Below are 20,192 nucleotides of genomic sequence, written 5' to 3'. Positions count from 1 at the left end.
CATACGGTGAGACACTCACTGCACTGTCTCAACACTAAATACATCAAATTAGTATAATAATTGTTGTTGGGTCGATCGTTGCCATTTATGTCTCTGGCTCCAACACAGAGCGAGAGATCCAATTTTAGTTAGATTCCTGGTTTGCAAGGTCAGTGACATTTTCATGCAGGCTGCCAGCTATTTCCATCAGTGTCACTGTAATGACATTAAACCAATGTGATTGCTGTGAGTAAATCCACATTACTGAACATAATTTTTACCATCCTGACATCCTGCTCTGTGGGTACTCTGCTGTTTGAGTCCCTCCCATCGTTATCCTGCATCAGTTTGCAGAGATGGGACGGTAAATGGCAGGAGACGGATCGTGGCATCAGAGGAGCTCACTGTTCACCTCGAGGGAACCCGGTCTGAATGACACGCGACGACGACAATGACAACCACAGGAAGGTTAGATGTTCAACCCCATAAATTTGAAACCGCTGTGAGATTAAATGCAGCAAACGCTGTAGTTATATAACAGCGACACAAACAACAACAACAACAACAACAACGGCCCTTATCCTGCAGACACTGATGAATGGCGTCATTACGGAGAATGAGTTAGAGTCACATTATGAAGGAAAAGAAATCCTTATCTTATGATTAATTGAAAATATATTGTGTGCTCTTCCCTCAGCTCATGTCTCTCCTTAGGATGATCAAGTTGTTTTTGCTATTCTATCTCTAGTTTACAGTTTATTCCACACGTGGAGAATATTTGGTTACAGCAGTGTGGTGCAGTCCTGATAAGTTAAAAAACTTTGAGACCTCAACAACAGGGAGGGTTTTGAAGCCAAAGTGGGGCAGTCTGGTGGTCCGCCCCTTGAAAACTCACTACACTACAAATACAAGTACGCTACAACAGCATTTCTATGTCAAACACTTAATTTTTACTTATTATTTTGTTTTTTTCATTCATGCTTGATCGACTTGACAGATTTTACAAAATGCACGATCTTTTCATTTTAAATTTCCTGTAAGTAACAGGAGTTATTTATTTCTTGATGTCTGATATTTGTTTTAGTATTGTTTTCTCTCTCCATCTTTCACCCACTGAGAAGGACAGCTCTCTTTCACATCACGCCTTGATGATGGTTTTGCAAACTCATTGGCATTCCCTCAGTCAGATTCATAAGGTCGTCATCTTGAAAGCTTTCCAAACAGTCTTGAAGGAGTTCCCTAAAGGTGCCGAGCACTTGCTTTACCTTAACTCTGTGGTACAACCCATCCCAAAGCATCTCAACTGGGTGGAGGACATCTGATGGAGCACTCACTATCACTCTCCTTGTTGGTCAAGTAGTCCTTACATAGCATGGAAGTGTGTTTGGGGTCATGAAAGAGAAATGATGGTCCAGAACCAGATGGGATGGCATGCTATGCTATGGTAGTGGCCATGCTGGTTAAGCACCTCCACACCATCACACCTCCTCCTCCATGCTTCAGGGTGGGAACCACACATGCTGATACCAATCGATCACATTCATCAGACTGAAGTTCAGATCTTAACAGGTCTAAAGTCCATTCCTTGTGTTCAGTTCTCTTCTTCGATTCCTTCAGTTGTTCGTTTCTTTCCAGCACTTTGACCACCAAGGCCTGATTCCTCCAAACAGTTGGGATGCGTCTAAACTAAACATTTACATGGGCTCTAATCTGAGGCTGGTCCTCTGCAGCAGACGTAACTCTTGGTCAGCTTCATCGTAGTGTTTGATGTTTTTTTGCGACTGCGACACATTCAAGGTTCTTGCAATTTTCTAGATTCACTGACCTTTATGTCTTAAAGTAATGATGGACTGTTGATTCTCTTTACTTAGTTGAGCAGTTCTTGCAACACTACCTCTGAACAACACCACTGATGATGCACTGTAAACCTGCTAGTCTCTATAATACATAAAAACTTCAGCCTAAATGTACTGAGGTGGTTCAATGCGATGACCGTGTGTTGAGATCGGGGGAATCTCCCTCTGTGACTGAAAAGGGCGGCCCTGCCTGTGCAAGCCCCGGCTGCTCCGGCTCACCATTTGTGATAATTAAATTTTCAGAGAGCAGATTTTGTCTTTCTGACACGTCGAGGGGAAGCTGTGAAAAGACCATTTTCCCCACGAAGACGTCTGAGGAGGGAAAGCAGCAGAAACAAATGTGTTTCATCAGGGAAAAGACAGCCGGGGAAGGCTTTTCAAAACAATTCCATTTGCCAGAGGTTTCCATTATCACATCTGAGATGGAGGACACCAGGAGAGGAGCGATGATAAAATAAAAGCTCTTCTAAAGCGAAATTGCATGAAGCCATATAGATATTGTGCAAATAATGTTGATTTTTAAGAGGATAGTCTTTTTGCTTGTTCTCCAAGTTTAGCTTCTGCATATTCTACATATTTTATAAGAGTTTGTACCGTTATTTTCTTTTGTACTTATGTTTCATCAGTTGTCATTTCATTCTCAGGTATAAACTCAGCCTAAATATGATTTTATACCTGCTGACATGAAGCAGAAAATTGCAATGTCTCTGTTAACAAGGTTGTCAAACTGATTTAAAAATGTCAGTAACTCGTAATCAGCTTTAAACTGAATCGACTTGGTGATGGCAGGGAAACCCCTCCAACATGTTTTGGATGCAGCAGCAGAAGAGAGATCGACTGTTTAATGATTCATGACGGTGGCGACTAAAGAACCGGAGTGACTTTGCTGAACGGGCTGAGACAGGTACCCTTGGAGTCCACTGGAAGGAGAGAGCACGAGGGGAATGCATTAATGCCGTATTGATTAGAGTGACATTACTATCAGCTGAGATGAACAAAAAGGTCACAGTCACTCACTTTGACTTTACCTTGTGTGTCCACCTCTTGAGAAAAGCGAAAACATGTAAAAATATCCTGAAATTATTCCTGCGATCGAACTACAGGTTACAGGTTACAACTATGGTGTAGTGTCGCACCAACAGATCATATTTCACTACCATTGATATTGCTTTTTTTTAGGTATTCTTTTACTATTTATGCATCTGTCTTGTTTTAAGCTCAGATTTTCATTACTCCACTGGATCGTTTTTTAACATGTGAGTCAGAAGCAGAGCCCTGTAACCCTGCACAGTCGTTAAAGTGGAAAAAGGGACAAGACATTTGTCTATGTTGAAAAGAAAAATGATTAAAAAATGTTGGTGTGGGACCTGTAAAAGTACAAGATGCATATAGTATAGTTGCTGTTTTGAGGATGCTACTATACAACGAGCACCACACCATTAAAAGTGTGCCATGTTATGTTACAGTTAACTATCGCTGGATTACTTTGATAATAAAGCAGCGTTTTATTTCTGTGTGTTGTTTAGATTTGGCTCAGTTATGACTTAGAGAAGAAATATGAATTGTGGCAAGAATGCCCTAGAAATTATACATATTGATGGATTGTTCACTCCATGATTTACATCCAATGTTCAGTGCTAATGCAGAGTGTCCTTTGTGCAGCGAGGCGAAAAGTATGGAGTTTGAGGTGGTGGAGGGATATGTAGGGCATCTGAGGTGTGGAGACCAGAGTTTGCATCCTGTTTCAGACTAACCTTAATCACGTCCTAACCATATTTAATTTGTAATAACCACAATCTTTTCCTAATTTCAACTTTACCACAGTTGCAATGCACTGTTCTTGAAACATTCTTGTCTGTTGGTAGGGTTCGATATAGAGTCCTCTTACCTTGATGTCTTTGTCTTTTCTTAAAGATCTCGTGATTACAGCTTGACCTTGGTTTGTATTTTTTGCTAGAGACAGAAAAAAGGGTTGTTTTCAATGGCGTCTATAGAGTCTTGTACTTATTTTGATTCCCACTGTCAAGCTTTAAAAAAAAAAAAGAAGAAGAAAGAGGCATGTCATGTCTGCTCCTGTGAGCCTTGTGAAACTATAATCACTCATCCACTGGAGGAAAAAGCAAATTGTTGGTGCTACAGATCAGTTATTAAACAGAAAGGGTTTGGATCATTAGGCGTGCTGAGGGGGACTCCCTGTGCCAGATGTGCTGTGCCGCTGGTTCAGCTGTGGGACAGACACATCCGAACATTAACTCACACGCTGACAGCATCTCTTTATTGCTCGTCACTGAGAGTAATTAGCTGTGCCGTCCTGAAAAACCCTCTGGGAATGTATTCAGGAAAAAAAGGGTGAATCCCCGTTAATGTTCAGGTAGAAACCTGTTTCTATGTTCTATCACGTCCACCAGAATACACTATTTATAGCCAGTGATGGAAGTCATGGTGTTCGTGATTCCCTGCTATGAAGTTTAGTTACCATATGGAGGATTAAAAACTAAGGGACTGAGGGATTTATACTTTTCTGGGGCTGGTTACAAACTCTTAAGGTCTTAGTTTAGTCATCAGGCCTTCTAATTATTATTGAAATAAAAGTTTGTTTTGTTGCTTCCAACTTCAACTTCCAGAGCCCCCAGTTGATGAAATAAAAGATTACAGCAACATGCTGAGTTAAAAACAGACTAATGATCTGTCCTTGCTGTCTCATGCTGTCTTCCTCTGGTTTATTATACAATCTCATAATTAAAAATTCTTATATAATCACCTCAAAATATCGTGTAAAGCTTGAAATTATCTTAAAGGAGAATCTTTCCCATCAGTTTTGTGTAACCTCTTGCACAACAATAACCTGACTGGGAAGTTTGGGAATTGGTAGACACTTTCAAACAGTACAAGCCAGGTGAATTATCTGTCTATCACGGGCGAAGAGCGAAAACATATTCAGTACTTCAGTGCTATGGTAACCTCTTCAGCAGCCGCCATCGTTGTTGCTCACTTCATACGTACTTTTACACCTAGATCATACCAAAGCTGCCAGAAATTCCTCAAAGGACACTGACCGGTCCATAATCACAATGGTTTGGACTCAACACAAAGCTCGAAGCCTGGAAAGATGGATTCTTGTGTGATCTCCTGATGTATCATGGCTGAGAAGATTTAAGTATGCAAGATGAGTACTCTCAATTATAAAGATGTCTATATAATTCAATTAATGTTTAATGTATCACATGCCTCATCAAAGAAAGTGAATGTTTAATAACTGAAATACGAAATGATCTGAGTCTCAGTTATGGCCGTTCTGTTGGTACTCTTCATCTGATCCCTCCGTGTGCAGCCGCTGCAGCTGGCATGAGGTCGAAGGTGTTCACAGCGATACAAAAGTTCAAAGGTGAACAGGGAGTCAGTCTTTGCCAAATGTCAGCTGGTTCTCCACAAAAAAAAACCCCAAAAAAAACAACCACCTGGCACGAGTAAAAGCAGGACGGAGGCACAAGATTGTACCGAGCACTGAAATACCTCGACTGCAAATACTTCAAACTGAGCGAAACACAAAAAGCAGAGATAAAAAAAACACAATCCACTAAACAGAGTTTTCGTTCACCTCCCTAAATTCACGCTCACCTTTCTTTTTCCATTTGAAATATTAAGATCATAATACAAACGGCCATGTCCATTTTTTAAATTAATCTCCTGTTGAAAGGGGATCTCTTTGATGAGATTAATGCGATGGAAATAGTTTCTGCTCGTCATATCACAGGATAATGATCATGAGAGTTAAATCCAGATTTTGTGCCCTCTGTAGCTGTTGGAACCCGACGTGTGCTGTCACAAAGACAAAAATAGGAACTGTCATTATGGACAGAATGCAAATCAGAATATGTGTCCGGATATTTAAAAAATTATAGTTATAAAAGGTGTTTACATTTGAAGAGAATGAAGTTGTAGTGAGATGGAAGAAAACAACATGACTGCTTATCTCATAGTAATTTTGTCAGTGCAACAAGGATTAAGTCACCCACACAAATCCTGACATGTCAGCTGACACGCTGTAATTTCCATTTCGCACAAGACCTGACATCAACGCTGCTTCCTAGAAATATGGTTTATATACTGATGTTTAGCAACATGCTTCTGTGTCACATATTTAATTTACAGTTTTAATCTGCAAAGTTGCAAAATAATCACATTGAACAAGTTTTCCTAAAATATTCACTTGTTACTTTTGTAAATGAACCCTAACTCTGAATTTGCTTCAACATAAAGTTGCAACAAAAGACGATGAAAGTTCTTGAATGTCCAAAAGACACAATTTCACAGGTAAACGGGTTCATTTGTAATTGTGGGTATCAAAGGGGCATCCCCAAAAGACTTTCACCATCTTCTTCACTCCATAATATGATTAAGAAATTCAGAGAATCCTGAGAAATCTCTGCACTTAAGGGACAAACCCCAAAAACCACCATTGAATGGTCGTGACCTTCAACAATTCAGGCAGCACTGTATTAAAAACCGACATGTAGAATATTGGACAAGAACATAGACAGCAAATACAAACGCAAGTTAAGACTATACCATGCAAAGAGAAAGCCATAAATCAGCAACATCCTTCTCTGGCTCCGATTTTCAAACTCATTTTGGAAATCGTGGATGTTTTATCCTCTGGGCTAAATCAACATTTTATACATTAGATACATTTGTTGTTATATGTGTTGGTAAAGACAAAAAAGCAAACTGACTGATGAGGTTATGACCTCGAAATGATCCAAACGCTCCAGGTTTGATTTGATCTGTTGCTTGTTCTGGCAGCAGGGACAATATCTCCATATTTAGTTTAAACTGCTAGAGCTAAGTTTATATGTGTAGTTGTGGATAATTTAGTAGATAAACTCTGTTTAAACTAGGATGACTGAAGACTGGGAGAAAGTACAGACAGTGTATTTTCTGTTTTGTTTTTTCCTACCAGTAGACAAGCAGACAGACAGCCATGGGGGACGTGGACGCTGACAAATCCTGTGATGCTAAACTACAAAAAATAAAACCAGCATAAAAATGTCATCCTGGATGTTCTGCTTTATTTCGGTGTGCTCGTGCATTTCACCGGTCAAATTACAGAACAGGCTTCAATGCAAGCAGGAGTTCAGAGACACAATGTCCCTTTGACCTACAGTTTCAAGAGGATGCTGTGGATTTGATCGAGGGCCTCAAAAATACATCAAGCCAATTTCATTTCATTGGTGGGAAATCAATATATCCCAGTGTCCTATTTACCTGCAGAATATCCAGGGAGAAATGGAGGAGTAGATGAAGGCCTGACCTGTTCCTGACATGATTACACCGATATCTTCCAGATGACTCAGGAGGAAACAAGCTACAAGGCTGGTTTTTAGAATAAAACTCGGGAGGATGCGAGAATCATTTTAAAGTTCAAATGGTTTAAAATTGAACATTATTGACAAGAAGTCTGCTGAGGTTGAACAACTGCAGTTGATTTGGATTATATTCTTAGATGTTCTGTATACTAAGTGTCTATGTGGGATTTGTTGTCTGCTGAAGCGGCGACTCCCTCCAGATGAGCAGATTCAGATTCATTTTATATCTTTAATTTCATACACAGTAGTTTTGCAAAAATTGTGTGTCTGCCACATTTCATCTGTATATAACGTCACCGTATTTCTGAGGTTCTTTGCAGCTCCTGAAGTTTTTGGTTGCTCATACTGCTACTCCTCTGTTTATGTAACACAGCATGAATTCTCCTCTTCTCTTCCTGATGTTTCTTTTCCTGGTAAATATTCTTAAGGATTTACGGATAGACAAACATATTTTAAACACCTCTGAAAACAAACTTGTGATTTGAGGCTATGCAAATAAAATAAGATTTAATCCTCACAGAGTGTAAAGAGCGATTATCTGCACCCCAGGAGCAGTTAGGGCTTCGGTGCTTTGTTTAAAAGAAAACTTAACTGTGACTTAAAGTACTGCTAATCCTTAGAATCATAAATATATAAGTATTAAACTCAGGATATAGTGAAGACCAGGCCACTTAAAACACAGAAAAATGTTGGGTGCCCCAGTTGCTCCCCTGGTGTACCACCATCTGTATCAAGACTGAGTGCTTTCAGCAGAAACTAATCCGCCCTCTGCACTTTGCTGCATGTCTCTCCTCTCTCGCCTTTCCTGTCTCTCTACTTTTACTATCCAATATAAAGCAAAATAGACAAAAATGTTGAAACTGATTTTGAAAGGGACAACCTTAAAAATACTTTATGTACTGGCTGTAAAACCGGCGAGTGTAAAGAGCTCTTTGAAATGAACGTACTCTTTTCAGTTTGTGGTTTTCCTTCTTTCATTGTTTCCTCAGATTCCGCCAAATTATGAGCTTTTTGTCATCCGATCCATCTTTTACGAGCAGCCTCAGGCCACCGCCGCCGCATGCACGTATCCTCGCTATAATTAAGATGAACACAGGTCATTGAAATTAATTACCTGTGTTCGCCTCAGATGGATGGATATTCTTCATTAAAGCCCACTCCTGCTTTTATTAAACCCTGTCCTGAGTAAATTAAATGTATAACCTGGTTTTCATGAAGCCAGTACAATTTCAACATCCTAAAATTCAAAAGAGAAATGTATAAAACAGCACACCCACTTTCATCTAATGGAAAATGTCATGGGAAAGGGCGTAGGATTGAGGATAAGGATCATGGAGAGTGTGTACTGAAAGCGAATCCACTTCCTGAGACTCAGCTCACCTAAGGGTTTCTGAGGATCAGGATCTGACGTGAAAGAGGGGAGAGTGTGACCTTGATGGTTTTAGGGGGAGAAAATGACTTTTCATCCACGCCGGCTGCGAGGACGAGGGGCGACGAAGTGACACAAGAGAGAGCTTAATTCAGCCTGCAGGATGGAGAGGAGGGGATGGAGGGTACAGAGAATGGATGAGCGGAGAGGTGGAATTGAGCATTTGTCTGGCTTGGGTCATATCTGATTAAAGTATATGAGTCCACTATGAGGGGTAATTTTCATCAGGCAGCCAGATAAGCCAGAGCTGCACAGACAGAGATTCTTTGTTATTCAGCAGGACTCGATCACAGGCGTGTGTCCTCCACTGCCGTCACAATCCCCGCTGATTAACACAGGAATAGAGAGGATGCTCTGTTCCAATTTCTCTTTCTCCACCCCCCCGTCGTCTCTTTTTTCCCTTCCAGTCTCCCTTGTGTCTCTCTTTATCATACAGAGCCTAGTAGGTGTCAGGGAGAGACTTTTCTTTTTTTTAAATCGTTCTTTCATTAAGAATAATCCCTTTAAATTGATTTGTCTGCTCAATGTAGCTATTTTCATCTCTCTATTTAGTAATTTGTACCTTTGAATTACTCAGTTCTTAAACTAAAAATGAATCGTTTATATGCTACCATCATATTCAGAGATACGTTTCAAACCTCTAAACCCCTTTCAACATATTTCTTTAAGATTTAAATAAAGCAGCTCCAGAGTCACACTCAGTGATGGTGGTTTATCTGCTTGAAGAAACACTTTTTAATCAGATTTAATCTTCTTCAGTCTCTTGGTCATTAGTCACTTGCCAGGCTCTGGTTCTGGCATGACACAGCTCTGCTCCCCGTCAACATCCCCCCACGTGTTTTTCATACGCCATTTGGTGACATCAGGCTGCAGAGGGTAAACTCTAATGTATTTTTAAATCGTCATATTGATTCGATTGGCATAAAAAACTCAAAGTTAACTGCTGACACGTCTTCTGCGTCGGCATCAGCCGGACGGTATATCCGTCACTGGAGAGAAAGTTTAGAGAAAATGTATGAAATGTTTAACAGCTGACACATTATCAGACTGAATAATGAAGTGACAATGAAATGGCAATTCAGTCTGATTATCAGGCAATCAAATGTCTTCTTTCTTTCAAATTAAAAGTGAAGAAAAAAAATGTCTAATTATACATAATTATTAATTTGATGAAATGAATTTGGTAGCTTGAGGCTGAGCTCTAGTCTGCTCTCCAGTCTTTCCTTTCCAGCACAACAGAGAAACTTCTCTGCTGTCACTTTCCAAAACAGACACAAAATGATTCGATATTGCGATTGCGTGCTGCTGATTTTCCAAGTATTTTAGACACGTATAATTTTATGCACAAATGTGTGGAGAAAATACACCACACTACAAGTTGTCCTTTTCAAAATCCAAAAGACTGACTGTCTTCAGTCCATCTACAACCTGCTTATTTTTGCGGTTGTCTTGGCTTTAGCCCTGGTTTGAGTGAATGATGGTATTAGTGGGATAATCGACAATAACCTTGTCATGGATTATCCCTGAAATATCCACCTTTGTACATTCCTGCAGTAATAGTCTAATAATACTTTATATGTTCTATTGGTTCCTCCATTAATAAAAGTTGGACACAGACTCGTCTCCCTTCTATAAATATATTTGCAGAGTGTTCTTTATCTTTCCTGTGCACACAGCAGCCAGACGTACACAAAGCCCCGGGGACAAATTAGCAAAACTTTTTAGGGGATTTATATTTCTGCATAAGCCATTCTCACATTCCCAATGGATTATCAGACTAAAATACCTCCAGTAGCAAACATCTTGTAAGTAAATGCTCTGATAAGAAAGCAGAGTCCAGTGTACTGTTTAAAGGACAAAAGAGTCAAAGTATGAACAGCTTCTTCTGCTTATTGTTGACAGAACAATGTGTGAAATCAACTCTAACCTGAAACGTGTGAGTGTGAGTGTGTCTTCCTTTGGACAAAACTGTGTGATTGGCAGGCTGAATGTTATTTACATACCCTAAAGGAGGGCTTAATTCCAGGGAGTGAGAACCTTTTGATTGTATTTTGATATTTGTATCCCACTGAGGTTTTTGTGCACAAAACTACTATTACCAAAGGTCAACTGCAAGTATTACATTTAAATAATTTCAACAGTTTCAGTGCGGGGAGTTGTTCCCAGTTGCATCAGCAAAGCTATGTTTTTTGGGAACGGTTCGAAAAGTTTTTGGTAATGAGAAAAAGCTGCTTTCCTGCGCCCAGAATAGAGATGAGAAGCTTTGTGTGTACACAAGGCCAGTTTGTGCCGTGGATGCAATCCTGATTTTTACATTTGAGACTTTTGCACTGATGGTTTTATTTTAATCACAAAAAGAAGAAATGGCACAGAAGTTTTTTGGAAAATATAACGGAATACCAACTTTGAAAAATCCTGGTTAGTTGACCTACTTCAGTGCAGCGTTTGGTTCCTGATTTCAACAGCAAATATGCAAAAATCTCACACGGCTCTCGCTGAAGTCTGCTTAGAATCATGGTTAATTAATCGTACCAAACAAGTGACAGTATATAATTGGTGGACAGAGCTTCTAGGTCTGAGAAGTGAGGTCACCAGCAAAGTGACTTAAACCTGCGTCCTTTCCAATGGCCTGTAGGGGGCAGTAAAAAGAGGTGTGTTTATATTGACTGCAAAGGAAAAGATCTTTATGGCTAGTTTCAGGTATTTTATATACAGCATGATGCTTGTTACGTAGATTATAGTCCCATTTAGAGTGAAATAGATGATAAAGCAGGGTATGTTTTAGCACAGGGATGTCCAAATTACGGCCCGGGGGCCAAACACGGCAGATTTCATGCAGCCAAAGCTTCATTTTTATAATATATTATTTACGGCCTGCTAGGATTGTCTGATACTGTATGGTTGAAAGATTTGTCTTTTTTTGGTTGACATAATGAAGCATTTTAATCTTTAAGGACATAACTGCTGGTGTTATACGTCTGTAGATGTGACATAAAATATTACTTTCTGAATGATTTTGTTAAAGACAAGAGCAAGAGTGACACGTTTTAAACTTAAATGTTAACAGACTTACTCATAATAAGTCATGGTTAAAATGAACCTGAGGTTCAGATTTGTATCAACTTCATGCAAGTTTAACATATTCCATACAATTTATTCTTTGTTATCTGACTCTAGATTTGTTCACGCCTGATTGGTTTAGATCTGCTGACATTGTCATTTAAAAAAAAAGAAGATAATTGTGACAGCATTTGTATGCAACTTTTATTGGTATTTTTTCATTTTTAAAATGTTAGTATTGGCTCCCGGGCATCTTCACATTGTCAAACCTGGCTCTCTTTGTAATTCTCAGTGAGTCCGTCCAGTGAGTCGGACACACTAAGCTCACAAAACTGTTAAATTAGGAACTGTTGATAATCTATAATTCAAAATTCTGTTTCTTTCTGTTACTGCATTGACTATTTCATTCTGCAAATGTTTTTTTAGAAACATCTTTTAGTGAAGTGTAATGCAAGAAGGTTTGTGACCAATGTTAACAAAAAACGGAGATGGCAACACCCATGATGCCAAACTTGAGGTTTCAAAATAGTTGTCCACAAACCGATGGGTGACTTCACTGATTTTGCACCTTGTTCAATGAACAAGAAAAGCTTCAAGCAGCTGACCTCCATTTTGAGACTGTTGATGTACGAAGTTGAAATAAATAAAAAAAAGTCCTCTTCAGCTCTGACAGCTGAACCTCTGAAGGCCACGGTGGCGTCCGCAGTGACTCACTGGATGCCATGATTGATTTAAGGGTCAGTGAGTCCAATACATTTCCTCTGAGCCGATCTTTGAACGGCTGATGTGATCTTAATTGAGTCTAGTTCATCTTCCCAGAGAAGGAAGGCAGAAACACAGTCTTCACATCCACAGAGGTACAGGGAGTATCACAGAGATAACTGACAACACTCACATCAAAACACGAGTGTTGTTTGGTTTCTAGTGATTCACCGTCCACACTGTCTATGCACCAGATCTAATTATTTTTTTTCCTTTATGGTTGACAAACATCAATATTATTCTTCCCTTATAAGATAAGAGAAGAGATTAAACTGTCCTGTTCAATCCACTCTTAACAATTTAGCTATTTACATCAGTAATCAGCTTTGTCTGTAAAAGATAATTACGTACAAACACATATTGTGTTTTTAGCACTGCCTCGTTTTACAGTTGGATCTGATTGGATGATCTGCAGCCTCACAGAGCTCAAATGTTTGGTGGACTATGATGTTGTATGACAAACAAATCTTTGAAGATTTTGTCCATAAATCTAACTCTGCTATCCTCCGGTGTACAGCTTCATCTGAACTTGACAGACAGGACAATTAAAAAGGTGTTTCCACGTGGTTGCCATCTTTTCTTGGGTCAAGGATTGGAGACCCACCTTAGGAGGTTAAATATCTAATTATCTCCACCAGGCGGTGGCTCTTGTGTGTTTGGTCATGTGTGTGCACATTCTCAAACCGGTCGGGGCAGATGGCTGCTCACCGGGAGCCGGGTTCTGCTCGAGGTCTCTGTTTTTCCTTGCCACCATCGCCAAGTGCTTGCTCATGGTGGGAATTGTTGTGTCTCTAAATAATCTCATAAAGAGTACGGCCTGCTTCATATATGGATATGAGATAACTTCTGTTATGAGTTGGCGCTGTATAAATAAAACTGAATGGAGTGATAAGGGGTTGATAAGGGGTTACGGAAAATTGATGGATGGATGAATTGAACTGCTAAATCATCAGCCCCTTATTTTGTGAACATTTCTGACCATATCTCATGAAGCTCTTGTGGTTCTGGGACTTTTAAAACCTTTTACTGACTGCTCTGTTTGAGTTTGTCACCACTGACTTCTGACTCCTCTCTCCTCTTTCCAGTTTGGAATCTTGTTGGGACAACGTATGTGATGGTCACGTTGACTTTGGCTGATTCTTTTATTGGCATTTTCACTTTGAAATTGACATTTGACATCGCTGGTGTTCTGGAATTGTCTGAGGTGTGTCTCCATATAAGCCTGTCTTTATATCTTGCCATCTTGCGTGTTGTCTCCTCTTTGGTTTCATGCATTCATGCTGGACACTCCCTGTTTACCACACCCACACACACACAACTGGTGCAGATTTCTACTGAGTGCATTTTGTTTTTAAATCAATATATTTTACATGATCAATCAACTGACTGTAATATGGAAGGGCTGCTTCTATTTTTTGACCCTATCCCTGTCACTATGGAAGGGCTGCTTCTATTTTTTGACCCTATCCCTGTCACTGTTTCCAGTACTGCATTGATTTGGCTAAATTACTTTCCTGAAGTGGAATTTAAATCATGTTTGTTTTTATTTTATTGATTTCATTCATTTGGAGGCTTTAAGTTTTTTACATTACTTACTTTCTTACTTTATAATGTTTATTAATTTAAATCGTGTTAAATTTCCTAATAAGACTGTATTTAAACTAAGCTGTATTGAAATCACCAATTACTGAGCTCCATCTCTCTCCTCTTGCTCCACTGGAGCTCTTGTTTAAATCACATCAACAGTCATCTTGGTTTTCTTCATTCCTGAGCACAAACACAACCCAGTGAGGTCTGAAACAGCAGTCGGTGGTCGAAAAGACATGAACTCACCTCAGGATGCAGAAGACGTGAAGTCGACAGGAAAGGGAGAACAAGTGGCTCCCGGTGTCTCTGCTCTCCCACCAGCCACACATTTCAGCTCCGGGCACCCCTGAGGGCAGCTGAGGAGGCGTCGTGACTCCTGGAGGTTCACGGGATCGTCCTGATCGTCTGTAATTATCACCATCACCGCAAGTGAAAGCCGGGTACGGTCATGGATTCTTGGCTCTTTTATCCAACATTTACGCGCTTTTAAGGTCGAGAGAAGACTGCTGACATGTTTCTTTTCACGGGTGACATTATAGGTCGTTATACTCTGCCCCTGTATTGTTTTTATTTCACTTTTGGAATTAAACCAAATAATTGACGCACAGAATCTCTTCTTTATTCGTGCGTAAAAGCTCGTCAACGAATGACGCGTTGTGCGTTTCGTCAATGAAAGCTGGGTAAGTTTTCAGAGGCACTGATGAGCTCCTGTCAGACGGAGACTTTGGCATCTGAGGGAACCTGTTGGATTATAAAAAACACAATCTGTTACTTTTAAGGACGACAAGTTTTGGAGAGTCTGGCGCGTCTTCAGCGGATTTTGTGCGCCTTTATGACTCCGTACAATTCAACCCTTTCTTTGGTGATCACATGGTAGAAACAATGTTTTTATGCAACATTAGTGCCATAAAGGACTGGAGCTATTTTCTGTCTCAGATATTACCACTGATTAATAAAACTACCGGCTTGGTAAACATGAACAAAGCGGAGGATGTGACGACCACCATGGTGACGGCTCTGCAACCGGACAGCGCCATGAGCGCAAGTAATCCGCCTCTCAACACCAATCATACCTCGGGCATGGAGCACGTCTTTCAGTACTCTTACTCGGAGAGTGACCTGCTGTACACGGACTACCGGACACCTGCAAGAGACTCCATCCCGCTGCCCAAAGCGGTTCTCTACCTGGTCATGGCAGCGCTGGTGGTGGTGGCGGTGGCGTATGCCATAGTGGGACACCTGGTCAAAGATGTGGTTAATGACTTTGTCGGTATGTGACCCCTATTCTGTGTGTGTGTGTGTGTGTGTGTGTGTGTGTGTGTGTGTGCGTATGTGTGTGCAAGCATGCATGTGTGTGCGTGCACACATTCCCAGTGGTATTAGTCAAAGGAACATTGCACGAATTGGAAGTACTGTGAAGAAAAGGTGGTAAAAGTGTAAAACAATAATGATTTATTAAAGCAGTTAATTAATATACTTAAAGACACTTTTACAGGCAGTAAAACTGACCTTTTCTTTTGCATTTGGACCCCTGGAAGCCATTCAAGGACTCCTTGAGGAGCCCATTAAAACAGAACAATTGCCGCTTGAAACTGACAACACTGAATACAAACATCTTAATTAATAGATGAATGAAGTGATTTAGGGCTCCCTTGAAATAGCCACACACAAGGTTCTTTATTAATTATGTACAGTGACAGTTGTTTGGGTAAACTGTGGAGTGTATTTTTTTTTATCATCCCTCCCAAACAACATCTCAAGTAATTTTAATGCAGATGTAAGAGCACCTCTCATATCAGCTCGCAGATGACCTTGTGAGGGAGACGTCTTGAAAAACAACACTATCAGCACTATAAGTGTCTGTGTGAGAAATGGAGAAAGGAAGGTCTGCTGCTGATTTTCTATTTCTGAAGAGCGTCCTGTGAGAGATACATAATAAATGAAACGATGAGTATTTTTAGGGCACGTGTCGTGTCATAGTGCTGACTGGAGCTGGTAGTCTCAGGTGATTTAAAACAAAAGATCAGATCAGGACATGGGCACGTTGAACAAGCAACTGAAAGGGGGCCCCTCAGCTACAAGTTAGACCCCGAATTAATAGAGAATGCACTCCTTACATACATTTTGTTATCATAATTCATCTATAAAAAGATGCAGTCCTTTAATTTGAAATTAGACTCAATAGTGTCCCAAAAATCTATACACACATGAACATATGGTGGGTTTATATCATATATATCAAATATATCACATTTTGGGATTTTGTCATCATTAACATTTTTGGTTAGAATTGCAGGTGGGGTACAATACCACATTTTTGGATTGGAACGCTGTAAAGAAAATTGTTTGATTTGCAACAGCTGTAAGGAGGCATTGATCCAAATACACTTTGAAGTGCAACAATAACATTTGTGAATTTTGGTGCTCATCATACCAAATTTTGGTATTCTGGGTGCTACAACAAATTCACGATCAAGACTGTTTTACAAATGTTATGGTAATTTGCTTAAACACATTTTGGAATTCGGACGTGACATCAGATATATCACATTTTGGGATTCAGTGACACTTTTCCTATGATGCATTTGGAGGTTGTAGGTATTGTGCCACATTTTTAGATTTCGGGACAGCAAAACAACATTTTGGGATTATGAGCAAGTTTTGGGATTATAACTGTTTGTGTCCAATTAAGTAAAATTATACCTTTGCCATGAAAACTACTCTGTGTGTCTGTTAAAACTATGTAACACTTCAAACCTAGTTCTGGTCAACAGTTAAAACTACACGATTTTGGCTTCATGCTACATTACCAGTTTATCCTAAGTCCCTAATCAGAAATTAAATTTAGGCAAATCATTTGAACTTTAATTGTTGCTGTGTTCATGGAAAGAGCTACTATCTTAGGCAGCAAGGGGCTCGAGAAAGGCTTGAGTCGGCCCTGCTCTGGGGCGTCTGCATCACTCTTTCCAGTTGCATTATCACCTGTCCACTCTTGTTGAAATGACTTCTCTTCTCTGCCGTCTTCCTTTGTCTTCATCTCTGAGGACATAGAAGGAGTCTGTGCGCAGAGTCACTAACATGCCTGCTCTCTTGCTGACTGCATGTAGGTGGAGGCAGGTCGATCGTTGCTGAGGGTGATGGCGGTGAAACCAGTGAACCAGGTAAAAAAAAAAAACACAGCTCACATGGGTCACAGTCTGCAGCACTTAGCTTTGCCACAGAGACATGCCCCCTCCCCCTTCAGCTGGTCAGCAGTAAGAGCTTATCTGTCTGTCTACCTGCACCTCACCTGACCTTTCCAGCTTCATATAAAAACCCACACATACACATTCACACAAACACACAGGTGACACAATGTCTGCTCTCCTGGGCATTTCGCTGAGGTGTAAATATGGAAGCTGTGTGTTTGCGGCTGTTTTCCAATTCTCACTCCTTTGACATGGTGCAACATTAAAAAAGAAAAACAGCCTGTTGTCTACATATAAAGAAAAGAACAGTGGGAACGAATGGAGAGATGATACATTTATACCTTGATTTAAAGGATAATTCAGGTTTATTATAACTTGCCCCAAATGCAAATTATTCTCTCAGCCTTTCAGTTCATTTACAAATCAAAGCGATGTTATCGACGAGCACAGACCAAAATGTTTCTGGGTGCATGCTGGAAGTATGGCAAACACATCTGTCCAGTCCAGTTTGTTTAACACTGACGCTATAGTGGATTGCCACAACGTTCCATTGTACATTCATTGTATCAAACCCACCCAATATTAGATATCCCGGACGGTGGAGGTGGAAATCTGTCTGAATGGGAGACATCTGCCAGAGCGAATAAAACATGTTTCCCAGGATAGTGGACTATAACATCTGGACAGTACGAGAGACGTTCAGAGAGACTATATGAGTGAGGGGGACAGAAATAGGATTTTGGAAAGTGAGGGGAACATGCCCATGGAAATTGCTCCCCTTGTGGTCGTGTTTGAGTCGTGCGGGTTGGAGGAATCCCGTTCTGCCTTCTGCCTGTTCTTCACACTCACAACTGTCAGCCTTAATCTCAGCTCTTCATCTGACAGAACAATGATTGATGTGTCCCAATTCAAACAGGCTCCACCACACATGATGGGGCTGCTGTGCGGCAGACATCTCCCCCCCAGAAACAATTTTATGGTGCTTTGCCTCTAATGGAATTACAGAGGCTGAACCCATCATAACTTTCTGTCAGATGAAGTTTTTAGCCTTGTTCTGTTCACGTTCTAAATACTCAAGTGTGCTTGTTCTTGCCCCGTGAATAAATGTTCCAGCATGTATGTGGTCATGCTTTACACCTCCACGCCAACGAGGCTGCATGCGAAGGCTTGTTATGAATTAGAACAGTAGAAACAGTACTCAGTTCCTTTGTTCAAGGAGAGAGAGAGAAATGACTTAAAGGAAAGGAAACAAGAAAAGAAGCAAAGAGGAAAGAAGATCTTAAATGTTGACGCTGCATCAATCACAGCAAACTGATCACCACCCCCAGTGTGTTTGTGTCCATCTGAATATTCACTCTCCTTTTAGCTCCTTTAGGAAGAAAATGTCACAGGGGTTCCTATTGCATGAGTAGTCAAAGTAACTCCATTCATTCCCTATGGTTCTGTGGCATGTTTAGCTCAGCTTGAGCCAAGATGATGGACAGTTAGTGCACGTACAAACACAAATACAAATACACACACTGTGAACAGAGCATTTAGAGGCGTTTGCTACGCCCTGTGGCAGTCCCAAAATTTTGTGTAAATAACTCAGAAGAGAGCCAAAGCTCATGACAGCTTGCAGCACATGCAACCTTGCTCTATACTGATAGTGTGTGCCGATAGTGTGTGCCGACACATCAAAACTGAATAAAAGGTCACGGTGAAGCCTATGATACGGTTAAAAATCTATTTAAACAATATTTTTATTATTGTTTAGATCAGTTACAGTGCTGTTTGTATGGATGCAAATACAACATCTGTCCAAATCTCAATTTCCTCAACCGGAACAATGACCTCCATCAGCAGAGTGACCGCAGTATTTTCCCTTTGTCTCTCTCCAGACTTGATGTTTGGCTCACGTCGAGTTACCAACCGCAACAAGACCGAGATAAACTGCATCACAAACAACATGAACGAGATGAGCGAGAGGCCTCGGCTGGAAATGAGCTACATATCCCTGAACCACACCAACTCCCTGAGCTCCAACAGACCGGAGGAGACAGTGGTCACCATAGATGAGACGTTACAGCAGCGACCTCCGGACACTCACTCTGGGACTTAACTGCGACCTTCTGACCTTCCCTGAGAGAAATAAAGCAGCATATTTGCTTCTTGTTCGAGTGGATTTACAAGTCTTTCATGAATCAAAGCTATATCCACTGTTTTATCACTTGCAGGTGGGCTGTAATGCCTGTGTAATGTTGGGCCAGAAGGGACTTTGAATTGTCTGTGCTGGGACATTAGAGGCATCAGATTCTGATGTCTGCTTCAGAGTGGACTCCTTTCTGTGGAGCGGGCTAGAGAGGACGGCTGCAGCCTTTTGTGGACAAGCAGTCTGAGAAGAAAGTGTTAATTTTCTTTGTCCTCATTGTACCACTCCCCTTTTTTCAAGTGACCCCTTGTGAAAATCTGTTAATGTGACACATGCAGTTCACTGTAACCACAAACAGTATGTAATCACTCTGAATATAAACTGCACGCTGGCCAGTGCTTATTGTAATATTGCTGCTCGCGAGGTTAAACACTTCAATCACATGAACAACGTTTCTTTTTATTTTCTCTGATGCTGTGAGACACTTAAAGCTTCTTTTGTAATTATTGTACAATTTATATCAAGCACCTCGAACGACAACGTCTCCTTCCTTTTTCTGTGATAATGCTTTAAATACTGAGGGCAAAGAAAGTTCACTACACGGTGATAAAATTAAAGTGTTTGATAGTTTTGTGTTAATAGCTGGATGTGAACAAGTGCTAAATCAACTTTAAGAGCTCTGGTTACACCTGACTGCAAAAAATCTAGTTAAATATAAGTAGTAGTATCAAAGTATGAAAGCCATTGTATGTATAAAAAAAAGATCGGAGTAAATTCAGTTCAAGGTTTTTTGATTTCTCTGTATTCACGTCTTTGTTTTTTTTTTTAATGTTT

The 20,192-nt window shown here is 40.4% G+C and overlaps 2 protein-coding genes across 2 annotated transcripts in view; one reads left to right on the top strand and one right to left on the bottom strand.

The window, feature by feature from the left end:
• c23h1orf87 (chromosome 23 C1orf87 homolog) overlaps positions 1-14,754 on the bottom strand; it is a 33,313-nt gene extending 18,559 nt beyond the window's left edge. Inside the window, exon 1 of the mRNA XM_019273600.2 lies at positions 14,286-14,754. The gene's annotated coding sequence lies outside the window, so the exon portion shown is untranslated. The remainder of the gene's footprint in view (positions 1-14,285) is intronic.
• A 91-nt stretch (positions 14,755-14,845) lies between these two features.
• On the top strand, positions 14,846-19,931 carry LOC109141808 (uncharacterized). Its single transcript, XM_019273570.2, has 3 exons — positions 14,846-15,309; positions 17,147-17,200; positions 19,108-19,931. Exons 1-3 carry the CDS (start codon positions 14,910-14,912, stop codon positions 19,326-19,328), a joined length of 675 nt encoding a protein of 224 aa, XP_019129115.1. The 5' UTR covers positions 14,846-14,909; the 3' UTR covers positions 19,329-19,931.
• Positions 19,932-20,192: the final 261 nt, after the last annotated feature.

Source organism: Larimichthys crocea, chromosome XVII, assembly GCF_000972845.2.
Source record: "Larimichthys crocea isolate SSNF chromosome XVII, L_crocea_2.0, whole genome shotgun sequence".
Classification (NCBI taxonomy): Eukaryota; Metazoa; Chordata; class Actinopteri; family Sciaenidae; genus Larimichthys; species Larimichthys crocea.
Note: the sequence above shows the minus strand (reverse complement) of the source record. Positions and strands in the feature narration are given on the sequence as shown.